Source organism: Macrobrachium nipponense, chromosome 35, assembly GCF_015104395.2.
Source record: "Macrobrachium nipponense isolate FS-2020 chromosome 35, ASM1510439v2, whole genome shotgun sequence".
NCBI lineage: Eukaryota > Metazoa > Arthropoda > Malacostraca > Decapoda > Palaemonidae > Macrobrachium > Macrobrachium nipponense.
The window spans coordinates 5,305,223-5,324,317 of record NC_061096.1 but is presented as its reverse complement, the minus strand read 5'-3'; the positions used below and the strand labels follow the sequence as shown (position 1 = coordinate 5,324,317).

The window sequence follows — 19,095 nt, the reverse complement described above, 5'->3', positions numbered from 1 at the left end:
CCTCTCCTCCATGGACCAGCAAGTGATATCGAACTTTAAGAAGCTGTATACGAAACATCTTTCAAAAGATGTTTCGACATCACCGATACCACAAACCTCACCTCGCGTGAATTTTGGAAGGAGCATTTCGATGTTGTGATATGCATCCGACTCATTGACCAAGCTTGGCAGGAGGTTTCGAGGCGAACCTTGAATTCCTCGTGGAGGAAACTCTGGCCTGATGCCGTATCCCGCCCCGAGACTTCGAGGGATTCGACGCGGGCGAAGCTGGTGCTGCAGATTCAGAAACATTGACGATCCTGAAACTGTTTTGCAACCAGATCTTCACGAAATCGTTGCACTCGGCAAGTCCATGGGGCTGGTCGTCGACGAGGACGACATCAACGACCTTCTCGAGGAGCACCAAGAGGAGCTTACGACGGATGACCTGAAGGAGTTGGAGGCCATGCAACATAACGTCGTTCAAGAGGAGTTCTCTAGCAGCGGCGAGGAGGAGGACAACCCTATGACAACGGCAGAAATTAAGGATGTTCTAGCCGCTTTTCATAAAGTGCAATCATTTGTAGAAAAAAAAGACACCCCGAAAAGGCTCACACAGGTCGCATGCTTACGCAGTTCGATGACGTTTGCCCGAGTCGTTTTAGGAACATTGTGAAAAGTAGGCGGAAGCAATCTTCCTTGGATAGTTATTTTTTAAAGAGGCCTTTAGTATTAGCAGGAGTAAGTAAAAAGGAAGAACCAAGTGATACTAAAAAACAGAAAGTTGAAAGTGGTGATGAAGTTGAAATTTTGTTAAAAAAAAAAAAAAAAAAAAAAAAAAAAAAAAAAAACCTATGTAAGTATAAAAAAGTAAAAAAAATAATTCAAAGATCAAAAAAAGACAACAAAAATTTCTTTAATTTTAGTTTTTTGCAAGGTTAAGTGTTACAGTTTTGTTAATGTGTTTCGTAAATTTTAGTTTATGTATGTTTTCCTTACATTTTTTTATGTTTCGTAAAGTTAAGTGTACGTACGTACATACGTATCTGCCGTTTGTCCTCCTCCTCTGTCGCCAATTTCAGAGATAGCCTCACTCGAAAGGTAAGCTTACCACATTTTACTACATACGAACAGTATTTCTTGTATACCATGTACACTAATACACTTTATTTACAGGTACGTAATTAGCAGTACGTTATTAAGTTAGGTATTGAATGGTCCAAATTGTTGTAGTATTTCATTGTTTATAGGTCAATTTAGCTTTTATTATGAAATTTACTGGGGTGTTTTTGGAGGGCTTGGAACGGATTAGCCATTTTACATGTAAAATGCGGTCCAAGATACGAAAAACTCATGATACGAAGGGCGCCTCGGAACGGATTAATTTCGTATCTCGAGGTACCACTGTACATTCGGGGGAAACTCATGAACGAGTCTCCGACATGGCCCTGGTCCCGCCGGCAGCACCTTTGGAACTAGGGACTGGAGGACAAACTTTGGTTCGTGCTCCACAGGCTCCAGAGACTCTAGTCCCTGAGGGCGGAGTCTTGGTTCCCTCTCCCGAAGGAGTGGGAGAGCCAACTGCCTCCCCCAAGGAGGGAGGATGCAAACACTTTAGAAGACTCAAGGCAAGGCTTCTTTGGGGGCAGAGAGGCTACCTTCCCCTTCTTAGGTGGTGAAACCTTCTAAGGGACAGATGAGGAGGCAGCAGACAACGACGACAATGACGAAGATGAAGATGAAGACGAAGACGACGACACCTTCCTTGATCTCTTCTTCTTCGACTTCCTCTTTGACAGCTTCTGCAGGATTGTAGTAAGGGCCAACCAAGGAACATCAACAGGAGCAGGTCCAGGAGCAAGAGTAGGTCCAGTAGTAGGAGCAGGGTTGGCAACAGAGACAAGCACAGGAACAGGGCGGGGTTCTGGTGCATGTTCCATGGCAGGCATAATAGCCGGTATGGCTGGCATCCCTTTCATATCCACAGGGGACAAGGGAGGAGTAGGAAACCTTGACACTGACAACGATGATATCCCGAAACAGGGGTGGGAGGCATCAGTAGGTTGGGTGACAGCAGATGGTGTTGCACCTTAACCTAAGATGTCACATTCGTGGGGTTATGTGCCCACACCAGGTGTAGAGCCGTGTAGTAGCCGGGCTGGGACACAGTGGTCGTGGTAGTAGTGACTCCGGAGTGGGTAGTAGCACTGCTGAATGCACGGTTCAGATAAGCAAGCAGCGCTTCTACCAAGGGAGCACACACGAGTCCAAGTGAAGACCATGCCTGGCCTAGTCCCGACACATCACCTGCAGAAGCAAAAGTCGGGTTAGGAGGAGTCCCTCCTCACTCCAAATGAGTACCTTTAAAGCGAGCAGGGACACTAAGAGGAGCATTACCAGTTCTGCGGCCGCAGCCCCCCTTCCTCTTTCCCCTTTGACTCATCGGAGGAGAAAGTGGAGAGAGAGGCATCCCCCGAAGGGGTGGCAGAGAGTACAGGACGGTTGCTAGGAGAGAGGTATGAGGATGAAGGGTTTGCAATATTACGAGTGGTTGGGGCGAATTACTCTCCACACAGGTTAGGTTTCTTCACATACCTCCTTCTTCCAGCAAACTTTCCCCCCAATGAGCAGCAGACCATAGGGAACACTCCGCACACATGATATCTCCATTACACTCACACCCTCAGCAGGAGGCACGGTGAGGATCTCCATAAAAGGAGGCGCAGATCTTTTCGAACTTATTGACATCTACCATGGGGCAGCGCCGGCTGCGGGCACAGGGCAACAACGGCTGTAAATCTAGGGTTTGCTGGATATTCATTTAAACATAAGAAATCCACAAATATTCAACAGAAAAAGAAATAATCCCACCGGAGTAGAAGATGAAGAAATAGCAAACAACAGTTGGGCAGAGATCGAGCAGAGGGCGGTGAAGAACACGTCCTTCCACAACGAGAGCCAAAAGCAAATTGGAATGTTTACATCCGGTAGGAGAGACTACCAATGACCAGACCGGTAGTTAACTACTGAAACAGGTCCAGGCTACACTGTAAGTAACTCTTATTATGAAGGACTGACAGTTTGTATATCATATAGGAACAATCGAAAGTTCCGCTGATGAAAATCACTGTTATAGTCATCACCGGCAGAAACAAATGAACTCTCTGCTGAGTTGGTTCCTCGCTACCCTGAAAGTGGGCAGGGTTAGTCACCTAGCCAAAACAAAATGGTGCTACAGCTAATTTCCAAAATTCTAGCTGCTGACTGATAGTGAAACTATAGCTATGTAATTAGTTGGGTAAGTTGCTTATATAAAAAATTAATTAGAAGTCATTCTTAAAACTGCAGTAACAAACCTCTGTTGTATATCCAGTAGCTTGGATGAAGAGTTGAAATTTTGCATTTGATACTTCATAGACATCCATATAAAATGAATCAATTTCTACCCATCTAGCTGGTTGTTCCCCATCTGCCTCAAAATGGGGATGATTGGTACCCATCATAAACTTTCCTCCAGGTATCTTCACCATCTGATCAGTTCGAATATCAGAAGGAATATTGGCACTTTCACTGTATTTCCAGCTGGGTCTCCCTTCTGATTGTTCATTTTTTTCAACATCTGAATCTTCAGGTTTTTTTCTGTTTGCCCCACCACAACCACATCCACCCCCAGTTTTTGCTTCAGTGTCCTCTTCCAAATTACACTGTTCTTCTACTTCACTGTTAGTCACCATATGAAGCGACCAAGCTACAACTATCACAAAAATTAACTTTCCTGTCATTTTTGGACTCTTCACTTGCACCTGAAAAGATTAGTATGATTTAGACAAGGACTTTAAAAAACTAAAGTGGATCATAAGGGATTTTGATAAAGCAAGTAAGTGCCTAGTGAGAGATTTCCACTAATTTAAAATACTTCACTGACTTTCTGCTAACTATACAAGAAATCAATATGTGCATTGCAGGGAGTTGGACACATGTAAAATATTGGTTAATATAAGGATAAAATACAAACTTTTCTTGTTTGTAAATCTTGGTAAGCAGTACTGTTAAAATACGCTCAAGAATTTCAGTCCTCATCATCAATGAAACTAGATCAAACTTTTCACAGATCTGACTACCAGATCATTCTGGTTTATTGCAGTTATGCTGCCCGTCTTCTGCTCAATGAAGGTACTATTAATTGTGGGTGTGAGTCATGTAGGTCATGTTTTAGGCTTTCAATCAGCCCGAGTAAAAGTTTGGATTTTTTACTTCCCTGATTAATTTGGAGAGCTAAGTTTCTCTAAGTACACAGCTGACATTTATTATATCTAATGCACAAATAATTTTTTCCAGGTACTGTTAGTATTGAGTTAATTAGGACCCCATTCACAAACCTGCAGTACTTTGCAGGCAGTCCCCTGTTATCGGCGATCCGATTTTCTGGCGACTGTTCAGCGCTGAAAAATAACAATTTGTTGAAAATTGTATTTTTCCTAACTATACAAACCTGAGGTCCTTTAACAATAGGAATTAACTTACGGCGTAGCTGGAACTACGGCCGTTGAATCTTGAACAAGGTGGTTAGGCAGTAACTACCGTGGGGCAGGCTAGCCTGCCCAGATGTAAACACTTTGCCTTTCGGCCCAGGTTCAGATTGAGGGGTGGCATGAGGTGGGCATATTTGTTAAAGGACCTCAGGTTTGTATAGTTAGGAAAAATACAATTTTCGACAAATTGTTATTTGTTCCGATACGAATACAAACCTTCGGTCCTTTAACAATAGGAAGACTCACTGATTGGTGGGAGGAATCTGAGTGAGCCTCTAGAACTGACTGGAGTTCTGCGCACCTAGGCTACTCCTCCTGGTCGTAAGAGCGAGGAGGAGTGCCCTGCTGCCTCTGACAACTTGATCGGGGTATAGGAGCTGCGTGATCAAGAGTCAGACTTCTGGGCCTTTTCGAAATGAGTGAGGGATCGTGACTCATCCGAAAAGGGCTGTGAAGAATATTAGCATCGGAGACATTAATGCAAAGTTCTGAGAAGGGTTTGCATTATTGCCAGTCCCCTTCCTCCCCTTGCTAGAGGAAGGAGCGGGACTGCTTCTATGATTCTGATAAGAAACATAAAAGGGATGCTTATGTATGGGCTTACCGCATCAATCGTCCGACCAGCCAGTGTGAGCTGGAGTCCTATCCTCAACCCGAAGGACGAGGAATGGACGAGGCGGGGAAGGGGGAGAGCAAGTCACTCTCGCATCCTTCTTACCTCTAAACTGCACACCATGGACGAGATGCAACTTGTCATGTCGAGGAGCTGGGTAAGCAAACACATCTACAAGCATCCACCACTGGTCCAGGGAAATGAGGTTCCAAGGACCTCTGGGCAGTCCCGGAGGGAAAGAAGGATATAGTCACGATGACCTATCCATCTTTCTGTCCGACATATTCTTCGGAGTGATGTCCAGTACCCATACTGGTCTATCCGTCTGCAGCGAAGTCTCCTGCGGTCTCGTATCCCACTGTAGCGAAGTCTCTCGCGGTCTCGTACCCCACTGCAGCGAAGTCTCTTCGTCTCCGCGGTGGATAGGACACCGACACTCCATGGTGGGTGTCGATGGTTATGGGTACCGGAACAAGCTAGTAGGACGAAGTAATGATTGATCTGGAACAACCGAACTAAGTCCACAGCGTAGCTCGTGACGGTCTTGGATGCTTCGACAGCTGCCAACTGATTGCGTTCGGTTGTGTGAGGCGAGATGTCCAAACATCCGAGGCGTAGTCACGTGACCCTCGCCTTTTGAAGGATTATGCCATAAGACCACACAAATCGTCTATCTGTTCCCACCGATGCCGGAAGGCGAGATGATGGTTCTCTCAAGGCATGTGCCCAACAGGCGAAAGTCAATTGCCTTCTAGAGACCGAGGTCCCTGATGGCAAGACAGAAGTTCTCATAGTAGTTGAATCTCAGCTAAGGAGAAACAACACTATGTGCTGTTGAGGATGAAGGTGGTAGGTGAATGCACACCTACGTCTTCACAGCCAAATCGAGAGAAGTAACTCTAAAGATTCTGAACTTAGAAAAGTCCCGCCGATGACACCAACTCGCGAAGACGGCTTAATCCCTGTGATTTACAAAGGACTGAAAACGTTGAACCGCTACTTCATTGCTGTTCAGTGAGAAGCCGGAGTTGCAATGAAAGCAGAGCGCTTTTCAGCAATGAAAACACAGGGATGTACTGCCTGAAGAAAACGCTTCTCATGAGCTGAATCATCTACTTCTTCCCAGGTTATCCAGGGAGGTCTATATACTTGGAAGTAGAGCTGGCAGGGCAGGGAACAGGCGATGCCTTCTGTTATACATCTACAATTCGGGGTGAACAATGAACAATTGCACACCCACAAATACGAGATATATTTAAAAGACAAACTCAGATGTCTGAAGAAATCATTCCGCATTACCGCAGCGGCAGGTGCGATGCAGTGGGAGACTAGACTACAGACTTCTGTTACCGTGCGGTAACAGAAAGACGATAGCGAGTCTATTGAGATATCTCTGTCTGAAAATTCTCGCAATGTCCAAGGCGATGCAGTAGAGATGGTCATTCACATATGCGAGAATTCCAGCCAACCAGATACCTGAGTCTGTGATTGCCAGGCAGAGATTTGGTTCGGTAGTCAATCATTGTAGAGGAGAGAGACATAATCCGACCGTGCTATCTCGGAGAGCCAGCTTGTACTGGGCTGCGGCAGGCAGCCCAATACACCGCTAGCTCTCACTCACTCGTCATCCTGAGTTGCCAGGTAATCCATTCCAAGAAGGAATGTGTTCAGATAGAACCACCGAGAGCAAAAAAATACGCTCGAGCATTTGCATTTAATCGAAACGGATTTCAGTGAATGCAAACACTGAGGTGGTGTTGTTGTAACAATACCATAAGTATCTCAAAATCGAAACTGGTAACTCCTGGGAGTGATAACAGGATACCAAAGACGATAGTTCAAGCCAAACTGGTATTCCCACCCGTTCTTTTCTATCCCGGGGTTGGCCGCCTACTGAGGCGACGGACCATCAAGTCCCTCCAGGCTGAGCCCTTCCCGAGATATTCTTCCTTCAGCAGCAGTGCTTTTCTCGAATGCTAGAAATTCCAGGAATTCGAGCATTTGGCGAGATTCCCGATTATCGTAGTAACAATTATCTGGAATTCTCATCTCGCCCACTCTGGACCGTGGTTTCGCCCAAGTGTTTGCAGATCGTAGAAGACCAGAACACTCAGAGAGTGCTAGAAATTCCAAAGAACTCTAACCACTTGGCGTCAGACGATCATCGGGTGGTGGTCCTCCCGATTCCCATAGAAATCGAGGATGGGGCAAGATCCTTCCTCAACGACGGGGACTTACGTCCGGTAGGACCCGAAGGTCCCCCCAGGAACGAAGTCCCCAACGTGGAATCCTACGGAGAACGCTCTGCAGGATCCCTCCCCTTCCCTTCGCAGCCATAGGGAGAGAGGGAATGGGGGAGGAAGATTGATACTCGCTCGCCTTTCCAGCACTAGCAGTCGGAGAAGCGAGTACGAGCAGCACAGTGATGGCCACTCAGAGTCTAGGAAAACATTACCGTCAGGAGAAAACGTTTTCCCGAGGAGGGTTACGAACGCGTACTGTAGGCTAAACGTCTGCCACCACCGTGACCGTCATCTGGGTGGGGCTGAGCGAGCACCTGACAGGAGAGAGCCGATACCGTCCTCCGATGCATCACAGTCCTCGTTGAGGTCGAAACCTCTCAAGAGGACCGAAGGGGGAGCCCACCCTGGTCTCTTGAGTGCGTGGTCCAGATGGACCGTCACGTGAACGGCGGTGATGGTCCCTCTGAGAGTCTGGGAAGCGTCATTCATCCTCGCCAGCCCCCCACGATCTCCTCCAACCACTTGAGCGAGGATCTGTTGGTCCCAAGACCGAACCAGGCTCATGGCCGGACCGTAAGAAGTGCATTCCTCTCGGTCACTCCTGTTCGCCTTGTTCCTCCCGGTGTAGCCTGAGGAGGTTGAAGGGACAGGTGAGGGAGACCTGATGCTCCTACCCTGCCTACTAGCAGAACCAGTAGGCTGGACCGAGAACTGCGGCGACGGTCCCGAGCGTCAGAAGAGCTGCTGCTGGTCCCCCTCTCCACCCGGTCCCGGTGGGAGCGGCGGTCAGGGGACCGGCAGAGTCCGCTGTTGCGGTGGGAGCGAGGCCTGTCCTCACGGGGCATCACGCCGCTTCAGGCGACCGAGGGGACCGCTTCCTTGCCTCAGCCCGCAGCTGGTCTGGGACCGTCGCGTCAACCCTGGGTACCGGCGACTCGCCACGAAAGCGATCACTGGCCTGGTGGGAGTCACCTGGGCGACTCCCACCAGTCTTCCGCTCCGTGCCTGGATCCTGGCGCCGAGTGAACTCGGTTGCCTGGGTCTTGGCTGCACGGTCATCTGCAGGTGACCGTACACTCGGTACCTCTCGCGAACGAGAGGCCGAAACGGTACCTGGCGTCGAGGCGGAACCTCTGGCGCCAGGAGAGGAGGTACCGGTGTTAGACGGTACCCTCCGGTCCCCGTCATCTTCTTCCTTGCGGAAGGAGAGACGGGCACCGTTCCCGAAGGAACAGGAGGACCAGCGGTAGCCCCAACTGTCCCACCGGAGTGGGACAGACCCTTAGAGGTCTCTAAGCGAGACTTCTTAGGGTGGGGGGAGGCTACCTTCTTCTTCTTCGGCTGGGGGGCCTCAGAAGTTGAAGGGGAAGAGGCGGCAGAAGACGACGGCGACACCTTCCTCTTCTTCCTAGACTTCCTCTTCGCCAGTTCCTCAGGACAACCGACAGGTCCTCCATTCAGGATGGAGTTTGGGCAATTGCCGAAGCAACACGGTCCAACTGCACCTGTCCGGAGGGACCTGCGGGAGTTAGCAGTGGAGAGATCGCTTCCTCGAGGAGGGCTACGAACCCCTACCTGGCAGGTGAAGCGTCTGCCACCCTTGAGACTGGTCAGTCGCGCGAATGCGACCGTCGTCTGGGTTGGGCTGTCTCTGAAAGAAAAGGATTAATTAAAAGAGGGCTGGATGGCCCGCCTCCACCAGCCACTGCGTGCACGGACCCGTGGGAATGATACATCAACCCTGGGCAACCGGACGATCGCTGCGAGAGCGATCGCCAGTCTGACGAGAGTCCCCCGAGCGACTCCTACCATCTTCCACTCCGTGCCTGGGCCCTGACACGGGGAGCGAACTCCGCAGTCTGGACCCTGGCTGCACGGTCACCCGTAGGTGACCGTACACTTGGTAACGCTCGCAAGCGGGTGGCCGAGATGGTTCCCGGTCCGGAGGTGGAACCTTCGGAACCGGGAGAGGAGAAACCAGCGGTGGCCAGTACCTCCATGGTCCCCGTCTGCTTTCTCCACGAGGAAAGAGAGACGGGACCCGTTCCCGAAGGAACGGGAGGACCAGCGGAAGACCCACCTGTCTCACCGGAGCGAGACAGACCCTTAGAAGTCCTGTGACGAGACTTCTCAGGGGGGGAGACCACCTTCTCTTACGGCAAAGCCTAAAAGTTGAAGGGGGGAGGCATGAAGATATGAAGATCTCGAAGAGGAGGATGACGACACTTGACGAGCTCTCTTCCTCTTCGGTTTCTCCTTCTGCCAGACTTCTACCATCAGGAGTAGATAACCTCACAGGCAGCGCAACAGCTTCGTCCAGTGACATAACTCCCGGGTAGTAGTGGTAATGAAATGATTATCAGCAGGGGATCAGTACACACACTCAAGGATTGGTACGCAACATGCTACGAGTCATAGGTACAATTCCAAGGTTAAGATAACCAACACAAAGAGTATCCAACCAATACTGCTGAAAACACAATCACCACTAGTCTGTAAAATAAAGAAATTATTAAAGTAATGAGGATACTCCTCACACATCCAAGGACGCCGCCCTCCGAGTGAGAGGAGATCCCCAAACCCAACACCGCACGCCCATCCTTCTACCCTCTTCCAATAGTAAGTGAAAGGAAGAAGAAGAGAAATTACCATAACAACAAAACACGGACAAACCTTTGAAGTTCCCTTGGTAATTCCCAAGTGTAAGCGTAATTCCGGATGAATACATGTCCCATTACAGGATCAATATCACTTACGTTAAATACATGTCTCATCCTCACGATAAATACATATCTTGTCCTCATGCAGGTCTGAGTCAGTGTTAAAGGGCGAAAGAATGTAAATAATATGTTAGCATACCTTAGCCGCTGACTCTTAACACAAGTAGAGGGGCGGTTACAAAGGCTATCACAAAAAGTGGGTTTGTATATTAATTGAAAAACCAAGGACAAATAGTATTAATATCAAACACCACATATTTATAACTATTTAAAAACAAAAAATAAACCAAAAGGATCCCACCGGGAAAAAAGATCAACGACCAGTCAGCCGGAGCTCACAAACAAACGTCTTCATCGGAAGACGGCCAAAAGCAAAGTGGAGTTGTTTACATCCGGGCAGGCTAGCCTGCCCCATGGTAGTTACTGCCTAACCACCTTGTTCAAGATTCAACGGCTGTAATTCCAGCTACGTCGTAAGTTAATTCCTATTGTTAAAGGACCGAAGGTTTGTATTTGTATCGGAACAAACACTGATTTCCGGTTATCAGCGACTATACATACCTAACAGAAGCACCATTAACTGGTTATCAGCACCCATACGTACTGAAAATCGCGAATATGACAATTTGTCGAAAATTGCATTTTTCCTAACTATACAAACCTGAGGTCCTTTAACAATAAGAAGTAGCTAGCGGCAGCTGGAACGGTCGTAAGCTTCGAACAAGGGGAGAACGGTAGTTAACTGCTTGTCCGATCGGAGGTAAACAAATCACTTTTGCTTTTGGCCCATGCAAAATACGCAGAGTGAGGGGTGGCATGAGGAGGGACTATATGTAAAGGACCTCAGGTTTGTATAGTTAGGAAAAATGCAATTTTCGACAAATTGTCATTTGTTCCGATACATAATACAAACCATCGGTCCTTTAACAATAGGAAGACTCACTTCTTGGTGGGAGGAATCTGAGTCTTTTGATGAACAGACTGGTGTTCGTCCATCCCTGGAATGCCTCCCTGGTCGTAAGAGCGAGGGAGGGATCCAAGCCTCTGTCCGATTGATCGGGGTGTGCACCGCAGGATCAATGGTCAGACCTCTGGGCCGAGTACTAAGAGAGAGGCAAGCGTATCTCTTCGTACCAGCATTGTAAGAACTTGTTCCTGTACAGGAGCAAATATAAGGTCATGGGTTTGTCTCATGTAGGCATCCACTTCCTCCCACTTGTAGGAGAAAGTGGTGGATATACGCTCCTATCCCTAGTTAAAGGGATAGGATGGAGCTCGGTCGAGTAGCTTACCTGCATCTGACTCCCTTCCAGCGTGGTGACGACCGTATCCCTCTGCCCACAGGTAGAGGTAGAGAAAGATGGTGAAGAGAAGCCAGTCACACTCTCATTCGCACATTCATTCTCCCAGTCATACCAGGAATCGATGCTGTTCTGCCTGCTCGGGTGCTGGGTAAGCTTACACAACGTGTTGAGCAGCCACCACAGGTCCCAAGGAAAAAGTATCCAAGGACTTGTGGGCAATATCCCGAAGGTAGAAGGACGTGAAGGTGGTCTGGTTGGCCCAGACACCTGCCTTCAGGACCTGCGCCACGGAGAAGTTCTTACGGAACGCTAAGGAGGTCCGATACCTCTGACTTCGTGGGCTCTCGGTCGGAGCGTACGGATGTCGTCACTACCATCAGCCTCGTAACGCTCTCCTGATCACCTCACGTAGCCAGAAAGAAAGCGTGTTTCTTGGAAACGCTTCTTTCTTGGTAACCCCAGTGCTAACGAAGAGGCGTCGACACTCAGGCCTGAGGTGTCGAGTTCTCTTCAGATAGCGCCGTAGCGCCCTCACAGGACAAAGCACCATCTCATCCGCATCGTTATCGGTGAAGTCCAGAAGGAGGGGATCGTTGAAAGACTCGAACCTGTCGTCAGGGATCGACGGATTCTGAGTCTTGGCTACGAAGTTCGGGACGAAATCGAGCGTCACAGATCCCCAACCTCTGGTGTGTTTAACATCATAAGAAAGACCATGTAGTTCCCCAACTCTCTTCGCCGATGCCAGGGCCAGCAAGAGGAGGGTCTTGAGGGTCAGATCCCTGTCTGACGACTCTCGGAGTGGCTCGAAGGGTCTTCGAGTCAAACTCCTAAGGACGAGAGTCACATCCCACGCAGGGGGCCTGAGTTCCCTGGGTGGGCAAGACCTTTCGAAGCTCCTCATTAGCAAGGAGATCTCGAACGAGTTCGAGATGTCCAGTCCCCTCAGTTTTAGGACGAGAGCCAGGGCGGCTCTATATCCTTTAACTGTGGTACTGAGAGGAGCTTCTCTCGGCGAAGAAACACGAGGAAATCCACTACCTGCTGAAGAGTGGCTCTGAGAGATTAGATTAGATTATAAAGTTTTTGGCACATAGCCAAGCGCCGGAGCCGAGGGGCCATTCAGCGCATATATATCTTTAAGAATAAAAAAAATTCGCTATCACACAAAGAAACATACACACAACCGATCTAACATACAAATCATTCATTCATAAAAACCAAACAAGAAACCTAAAACAATTCGTAAAAAGACCAATATTTCTTAAAAATGTCATAATTTGCTCTGCCTGAGGCACCTTCACCTAAAATATCGCAAGTGTCTTATTTGCCAGCAAACAAGCTCTACGTTTGGTTTCAAATGAGCACTCCACCAAAATATGCACCACAGTCAAATCCACATGACAGTGGCAACAGCGAGGAACCTGCCTATTCCGCTCCACTCATCATTAGATACCCATGAGTATATTTAGTGTGGCCAATACGTAATCTAGCTAAAACTATCTCAGACCTTCTATCCATCCGCTATGAGGCCAAGGATGAACAGAAGGCCTAATCGACTTTAATTAAGATTATTATCTAAAGTAGACTAGTGGGCCTGCCACTGGTCTCTACAATAAAATCGAATGGTAGTTTTAAAATCGGAAACAGGGACGCCCATGTTGGAAATGTGCCTAAGCCTAGTTGCAGCCTTAGCAGCAGCGTCGGCTCGCTCATTCCCAACAATTCCAACATGGGACGGAGCCCAACAAAACCTAACAGAAAAACCTCTTCTATTAATTAAAAGATAAAACCAATCTTGTACTTCTTGCACTAAAGGGTTGCAAGAGACTAGGCTTTTAAGAGAAGATAAAACACTTAAAGAGTCGGTAAAAATAGTAAAAACCTTGTTAGTATAAGAAAGCTATAAAAAAATATACATTAAGAGCAGTCAAAACTGCCAGCAGTTCAGCTGTAAAAACAGAGGAATTAGATGGAAGCTTCTTTTTAATATATTATCACTAGTCACTACAGAGCAACCAACACCATCAGAACCCTTCGAACCATCAGTATATATATGTTGAGAATCACCATGTTCAAAAGCATGGTCCAAAAAACTTGCCCTCAACTGATCACCAGAGCTGATACTCCTGCTGTCCCTAATTGGGCAGATTTCTAAGAGTGGCCTATTCCAAGGAGGAAATTTTGAGGGCGAAATTTCAGCTACTGCAGGGGGTAGTATCCACCTCCCTGGCAGAGCTTGCTAGTCGAACTTCAAGCGGCTTTGGCAGTCTAGGTCTATTTGGGGCTCTATCAGTTGGTTCTCTAACATAACTTATAATTAGGGTTCAGCTTTGATGTAAGTACTCTTGATATGACTCTCAAGCCTAATTCCTCCCTACGGATAAATAGTGGGGAAAACCTGACTCAACATATAGGCTCTCTACTGGAGAAGTTCTATAGGCTCCCGTACAAATACGTAAAGCCAAATTATGGACAACATCTAATTTCTGCAGTGTTGTCTTGCATGCACCAACCATAAATTTGACAACCATAATCAATTTTGCTTAGGCATAAATCTGGTACATCCTCAAAAGGGTGATTCGATCTGCCCCCCAATTAAAATTAGAAACAACTTTTAGAATATTAAGACGAAGCTTCACGTTACATACAACTTCATTAACATGTTGAGCAAAAGTTAATTTCTTATCAAATGTAATACCTAGATACTTAATGCTATCTTCATAAGGTAAATCGAATCATTTAAAAACAGCGTGGGAATCTCTTCCACTCTTCTTAATCGGCAAAATCGTATAGCTTTGGTTTTTTCTGGTGAAAATTTGAAACCTTTAGCACTGGCCCATAATGTTGAAGCATTAATAGCAGTCTGGATCTTTTGACAAGCTTCGACAGCTGTAGACTTGCTACAGATTATTGCATAATCATCAGCAAAGGCCAGACCATGCACCCCGACAGGAACTTGTTTAGTAGGCCGTTGACAGCTACATTAAAGAGTGTTGGACTAAGGACGCTTCCCTGAGGTAACCCTTCTTCTTGAGGGTAAGCAGGATGTAAGAACTCTTACTTTCAGGTAACGTTCTGACAAAAAATCTTTCAGACAATAGAACAAATTACCCACAACACCCCACTCTACAAGTTGCATAAGGATACCACCTCGCCAGGTAGTGTCGTAGGCTTTTTCTAAGTCAAAAAACACTGCAACAGTCTGGTTTTGCACAGCAAAAGCATTCTGTATCTCGCGAGTAAGGAACATCAAAGGGTCAGAAGTACTTCTATTTTTCCTAAAGCCAAACTGCCGATTAGATAAAAGATTCTTTGAATCCAAATACCACACAAGTCGAGCATTTGACCATCCTCTCATAAATCTTGCTAACACAACTGGTTAGAGCAATTGGCCTATAGTTCTTAGGAAGGAAGGAATCTTTAAAAGGTTTTAAAACAGGTACAATAATCGATATCTTCCAAGACACTGGTGAAGTTCCTGAAAGATAAAAACTGTTTAAAATGTCTAAAAGAAATTGTTTTGTACTTCTAGGCAAATTAAAAATCATTGAGTACAGTATATCATCTTCCCCAGGAGATGTTGGGGAAGATAACGAGATTGCTTGATCTAATTCTTTCATGGTGAAAGGAAGATTATATGACACTGAATTTGAACTAACAGCAGGAACAACCGTGGTACCGTCCCTAATATTCCTGAATGCAGTAGAGTAATGTAGGGCACTAGATATATTGGAGAAATGCCTACCAAAGGTTTCTGCAACTTCTCCGAATCAGATATGAGTAAGCCATCAATTTTCAATACAGGCAAGGGAGGGGTGGAGAAAATTTCCCTTGCAGCTTTCGGATTCTGTTCCAGACTAATGACATAGGGGAATCATATTTTAACTCACTTATATATCTGATAAACGATTCCCTCTTTGCCTGCTTAAATGTTTTCTTTTGCTTAGCAAGAGCTCTTTTATAGATAATTTTATTGACCAAGCAAGGATATCTACGATATCTCTTGTAGCAAGTTCTTGTTATCTTTCGCGGCTCAAGGCACATGAATGCTCCACCAAGGTACTAGAGGACGACGAGGTTTACCAGAAGTTCGAGGAATAGACAGCATGGCACCACACAGCAATATATTGATTAAATACTCATAAGCAGATGTTGGGCTCTGAAAATCAGTTATCTCTTTATCAAACTTCAGTAGATTTTTTGAATAATCCCCAGTCAGCCTCCCCTACCTTCCATTTTGGTAAAACATGGAGATGGAATATTTTTCATAAACTTACTTAAGTGAATGGGACAATGATCACTGCCATGATCATTCTGGTCTACTACCCTGAATGGAATCTAACCTCAAAGACGAAGAGCAGATAGTGAGGTCAATGGCTGAATCAGAATTATGAAAAACATCATGTCTTGTAAGGGAACCCATCATTCATTAAAGTGATGTCATTTACAGTCAAGCAGCTGTTCTATTATTAAACCCCACCGGTCGCAGTTTGGCTCTCCCCATAGGAGGGTGTGGCTTGGCATTAACAAAATCCCCCCTCCCCCCTCAGAATGCAAGGTTTAGGAAGCTGGTCTATTAACGTCTGTAGATCGGTTAATTCTAGCTGACGAGGATTACCCTGCGCATCCTGCAATCTATTTTCCAATGATGGATCAAGGTAGAGAGAACAAATTGTGATCCATTTATAGTTGAAAATTTGAACTGCACAAAGCCTGCAACACAGTGTTCAATTGAACAACTCTGTGATTAACAGACTTACGGACTATGATGCCTGTGCCTCCCTGAGCACGTACACCTATCAGGGGTGGAGACCTATGAAATGAATAATTAAAACCCACGTTGGGAGTGTGCTCTCCCAACTTTGTCTCTTGTAGACACATCGCAGATAGATTATGTTCCTTAAACAGAACCCGAACTTGCTCTCTATTTGGTATAAAAGCCACGGATGTTCCATTGCATGAAGAGCCATTATTTAGAAGATGGGATCTTAAAATTTTCTACCAATTTAGGAATCTGAGTCCGGTGAGAGAGATCTTATCAGTTTTACCAGAACTACTTGATCTAGATCTGGGTGATATAGATCTTTTAGATGATGGGCCTTCACTTGCCCTTCCAGTTTTGCTTTTATTTTTTCCTCTGATGGCCGACTGACCGAGAATGAGGCGAAGAGGGAGAAAGGGCCCTCTTCTGACGAATAAAGACTGCCTCTATCTCCTCACCGTCATCTCCACGGTGCACTGTAATGACAGGATCAGGTGAGGCCTCAATGTCAGGCAATGTCCCTGTCAGAGAGAAGTCGTCAACAGTTTGAGATCTGGCTTGAACCCTTGTAACCAACAGGGTCCCCTGGCTTGACCAGAGTCTCTACAACATGAGGAGCCCCGCCAGAGGGGCCATGAGAAGCCCCACTAGGAGAGCCGTGGGGAGCCCCACCAGAGGGGGCTTGGGAAACCCCACCAGGGGGGGCATGGGAAACCCCATTAGGGGACCCCCGGGGAGCACCACCTGAATGGGCACCAGAAGTAGCAATATCCGGCTGTTGTGCCTTCAAGGCATCTGAATAAGTTTTCCTTCCCAATAGCTTCTTGGCCTGTCCCACACTGATGTGTTCAGCAATAGATTTAAGTAATGCCTCCTGTTCTTTTTTAAATTCACTGCATTTCTTATCTCGGGCTCGATGTTCACCCTTACAGTTCACACAAATTACCGGTTCAGAACATTCCTCGTGCTCAGGCTTGCCACACGATTCACAAAGTTTATTTCTGGTGCAAACATTTGAGGAGTGTCCAAAGCCAAAACATTTTAAAACACTGGAAGCACTCTCGGTCCTATAAGGACGAACTTTCATAATTTCATTGTCAAGAACAATTTCAGATTGCAAAAAAGGACTTACAAATGTTAAAATAATCATAGACGAGCGGGGCACCTTGAAAACCTTCCAAACCACGTCTGGACACATCTCCAAAATTTCCTCTTCGTCCATTTCATGTAAATCTTCATTGAAGATGACACCCTTTGCGTAACTAAAAGTATAGTGTGGTTTTACCTCTTTTATCATACCTTCGGGATCAAGCTTTAAATTTAGGAGCATTACTGATTGAACATTGGTCTTGGCATGAACTAAAAAACTATTACGCCCAAAGCGAGTTACTTCTGGGCTCCCAACATTGCCGATCTTCTGGCTTACCAACTTTTCCACCTTGAAGAGGTTGCCTCTCTCACCATGTGTTGAAATAATCAACCACTTAGCTGGGGTCTGGTAATCTGGGGTTTTTACTTATTTTATTCGAATCTTTTAGTTTCCAGTTTGGTGGTCTTATATATCTCAAGATACCTAGGGACCTCTTCTGCCTCTACAAGTCCAACACTCATAGAGTCTGACCTAAACTCTCTGTAGGCTCTGTGAGCTTCCGATTCATTGTTGAAAAATATCCAAAATTCAAAACAAACCGTAATTTTTTCCAAGTCTATTCCGTAATTCTTTTACGTTCCCAAATTTACAAAATTCATTGATAAGGTTTCATAATTCCAGTCTAAAGGGACTGGTTTTACATACAAAATGTTTGTAACAAGGAGCTCATTAGAAAAAGGCTCCAAAGTCACAATGGAAGAATTACCAAAATTTTCCTTGTCCTTATCCTTTGCCCCAAGTCGTCAACAGAAGGTTTTAGTGTCCATAAAGGACGTAAAATTGATGATTCGTCCAGGTAGTCCCCCACCCACCATGGAGCCACATTTAGAGAACAGTGTTATCCCATACAGGGCTGCCCTAGGGGTACCACCCAGATATACACCCCACCCTCAGTGCTTAAGGCGTCATGATGTCCGTCGAGTCAGACCCAGCACTAAGAGAACGGGTTTGACATCTAAACTTTCCCCTCGCTCGACCACGTTAGGTACTCGAGGTTCTGGGTGAGGTGGCATGCCAACCGTCCTCACCCTCCATCAAATCCAAAATGAACAAGTCCAATCATGTCCAAAACCAATCCAAGTCATCAACATAAAAAACCTGTCCTTATAGAGGGAGGAAGCAGAAGGAAGAAAAGTTTTAGTAAAAGGAAAAGGGCTGACTTATTTAGTTGGATCAACAGCTGGGCACCAAGGCCCAGCGAGAAAGTAGTTCCCACCAGGCATCAGGGCCCAGCTGCTGAACCCTAAGCCCCCCATCCTCGGCAAGGCTTTCAGCATCTGGGGGGAGTGGCTCCTGAGAGGAGACAGACCCTGTCTACGGACACCAACCACAGAAGACGGCCCACTTCCCCTGGTACACAGCTGCAGAGGACTGTCGGTACGTGTCCAGCATCTCTGTTGCTGCGCTACGAGAAAAGCCTCTCGTTCGCAAGAGAATGGTGGATAACAGCCAGCCGTGAAGTTGAACGGGACTGGACTGCTTGTGGTACCGTTCTACGTGTGGCTGGGCTAGAAGTATTGTGCCAATTGGGTAGCTCTCTCGTGCGTCCGCAAGAAGAGCCAGCAGGTCCGGATACCAAACGGCTTGAGGTCGTTTGGGAGCCACCAGGATCATTCTGAGATTGGGAGTGATCAGAGCTCGACTGATCACTTTCCGAATCAGACAGAAGGGAGGAAAGGCGTAGGCGAAGAGGTTGTCCCCAGGGGTGTTGGAGAGCGTCCTTGCAGCTGCCCATGGGTCCGGCACGGCTGAAAAGAAAACCTGTGAAGTTTTTCTGTCTTGTGCTTGG

The 19,095-nt window shown here is 46.7% G+C and overlaps 1 protein-coding gene across 7 annotated transcripts in view; it reads right to left on the bottom strand.

Moving 5' to 3' along the window:
- Positions 1–19,095, bottom strand: part of LOC135208401 (formylglycine-generating enzyme-like) — a 226,969-nt gene that overhangs the window by 115,077 nt on the left and 92,797 nt on the right. For 6 of the 7 annotated variants that reach the window (XM_064240536.1, XM_064240532.1, XM_064240533.1 and 3 more), the window contains exon 2: positions 3,336–3,782. In XM_064240536.1, the coding sequence (XP_064096606.1) occupies positions 3,336–3,761 (426 nt within the window). In that variant the 5' untranslated portion in view covers positions 3,762–3,782. Of the gene's footprint in view, positions 1–3,335; positions 3,783–4,358; positions 4,459–19,095 lie in introns of those variants that run through there. The other variant, XM_064240535.1, reaches the window with a different exon arrangement.